The sequence below is a fragment of the Sinocyclocheilus anshuiensis genome, unplaced genomic scaffold, assembly GCF_001515605.1.
Source record: "Sinocyclocheilus anshuiensis isolate Anshui unplaced genomic scaffold, SAMN03320099.WGS_v1.1 scaffold3755, whole genome shotgun sequence".
NCBI classification, from domain to species: Eukaryota; Metazoa; Chordata; class Actinopteri; order Cypriniformes; family Cyprinidae; genus Sinocyclocheilus; species Sinocyclocheilus anshuiensis.
Window position 1 is genome coordinate 1 of NW_015554291.1, and position 1,489 is coordinate 1,489.

Sequence of the window (1,489 nt, forward strand, 5' to 3'; positions counted from 1 at the left end):
ACATGATTCGGACATCTCTGGATGGTGAAAACGACATCTCCCATCATTCCACTCTCCATCATCAAGCTTCGCCTTTGTTATTGTTTTGAAAATGCGACCTCTAGCGGCGAAAACTTACATATTGTGACTTTAACGGTTTACTTCAATATATTACTATTAAATCCTAATCTAATCATGACAAACTATATTAAAAATACACTTCACATTGAAATGCATCAAAATATGGTAGTAAACCAGTTACATGCTTTAAACTTACAGCATATGTTTTTTTAATCAATTCAGTTGTAATTCTACTTCCTTCATTTCAAATTTGAATTCCAATCTTGTGTTCTGCTTGCTGCCTCAGTTCAAATTTAGAATTGAACTGGAATTTAAAATGCATTTCATTTTTGAATGGATCACAACCCTGAATGTATTTAGGTTTTTTCCTTGGCTTTGTGTGTTTGTGTGTATAATGTAGCAGGTGTTCTGGCTCTGTTTGTGTTGTAGAATGTACTGTAACTGCAGTGGTCCTGGGTTCTCGCTCCACTCTGAGGTTGTAATGCCTTATATCAGTCACTATGGCTCTAAGGCTCAGATCGAGCACTATATTCCACAGATGACTGCTGGAAAATGCATCGGGGCCATCGCTATGACCGAACCTGGAGCCGGCAGGTGGGCTTCAGTGCAGGCATGACATTAAAGAATAAATGATACTTTTAAAGATACAAAGACATTGACTCCCAGGGTGCATCACATTTTAATGCTTGCAGAGTCATATTGTGATATATTAATTTGTTCCTTGTGCCGTCCTGGTTTACATCTTTAATTTTCTCTCTGAAGTGACCTTCAAGGAGTGAAGACATTTGCAAAAAAATATGGCACTGACTGGATTATTAATGGGAGCAAGGTATGAACAGTGGCTTCTGTGATGCAGATAATTTTTCAATCAGTCAATCAATCAATCAATTCAAATCTCCCATTTTTATTTATTTATTTATTTTTTTTAACAAATTTTTAAATCAATCAATCAATCAATCAATCAATTCAAATCTCCCATTTTTTTTTATTTTTATTTTTTTTTTAACACATTTTTAGAGAAACTTTTAATCACCCAAGTACCTTCTTAAATGCAAACACTAAATTAGAGATATTTCAGAGGTCTTAGGACACACCACAGCACAGAGACAGCCCTTCTAAAAGTAGTGAACGATATCACAACAAATCATGATAGAAACAACCTTCACTTCTGGTTCTACTTGATTTAAGTGCTGCCTTTGATATACAAGATTCTTTAAATGAACATGTTGGCAGCAATGGAATTGTTTTTTTTATCACTTTATCTCATATCTTTGTGAAAGGGGTTTTTTGTTTTGTTTTGTATTTTTTGTATCTATAAATGTCAACTCAGACACACTATGAAGTGTCATGTGGGGTACCTCAAGGATCAATTTTAAGAACATTACATTTTAATTTGTATATGCTACTGATTGACTCACTTGCTAACTGT

General features: G+C 34.4%; 1 protein-coding gene across 1 annotated transcript; it reads left to right on the plus strand.

Annotated features, from left to right (window-relative positions):
* The first annotated feature begins 486 nt into the window (after nt 1–486).
* LOC107671343 (long-chain specific acyl-CoA dehydrogenase, mitochondrial-like) lies at nt 487–898 on the plus strand. Its single transcript, XM_016464234.1, has 2 exons — nt 487–654; nt 823–898. The coding sequence occupies exons 1-2, from the start codon at nt 491–493 to the stop codon at nt 893–895; spliced, it is 237 nt and encodes a 78-aa protein (XP_016319720.1). The 5' UTR covers nt 487–490; the 3' UTR covers nt 896–898.
* Nucleotides 899–1,489: the final 591 nt, after the last annotated feature.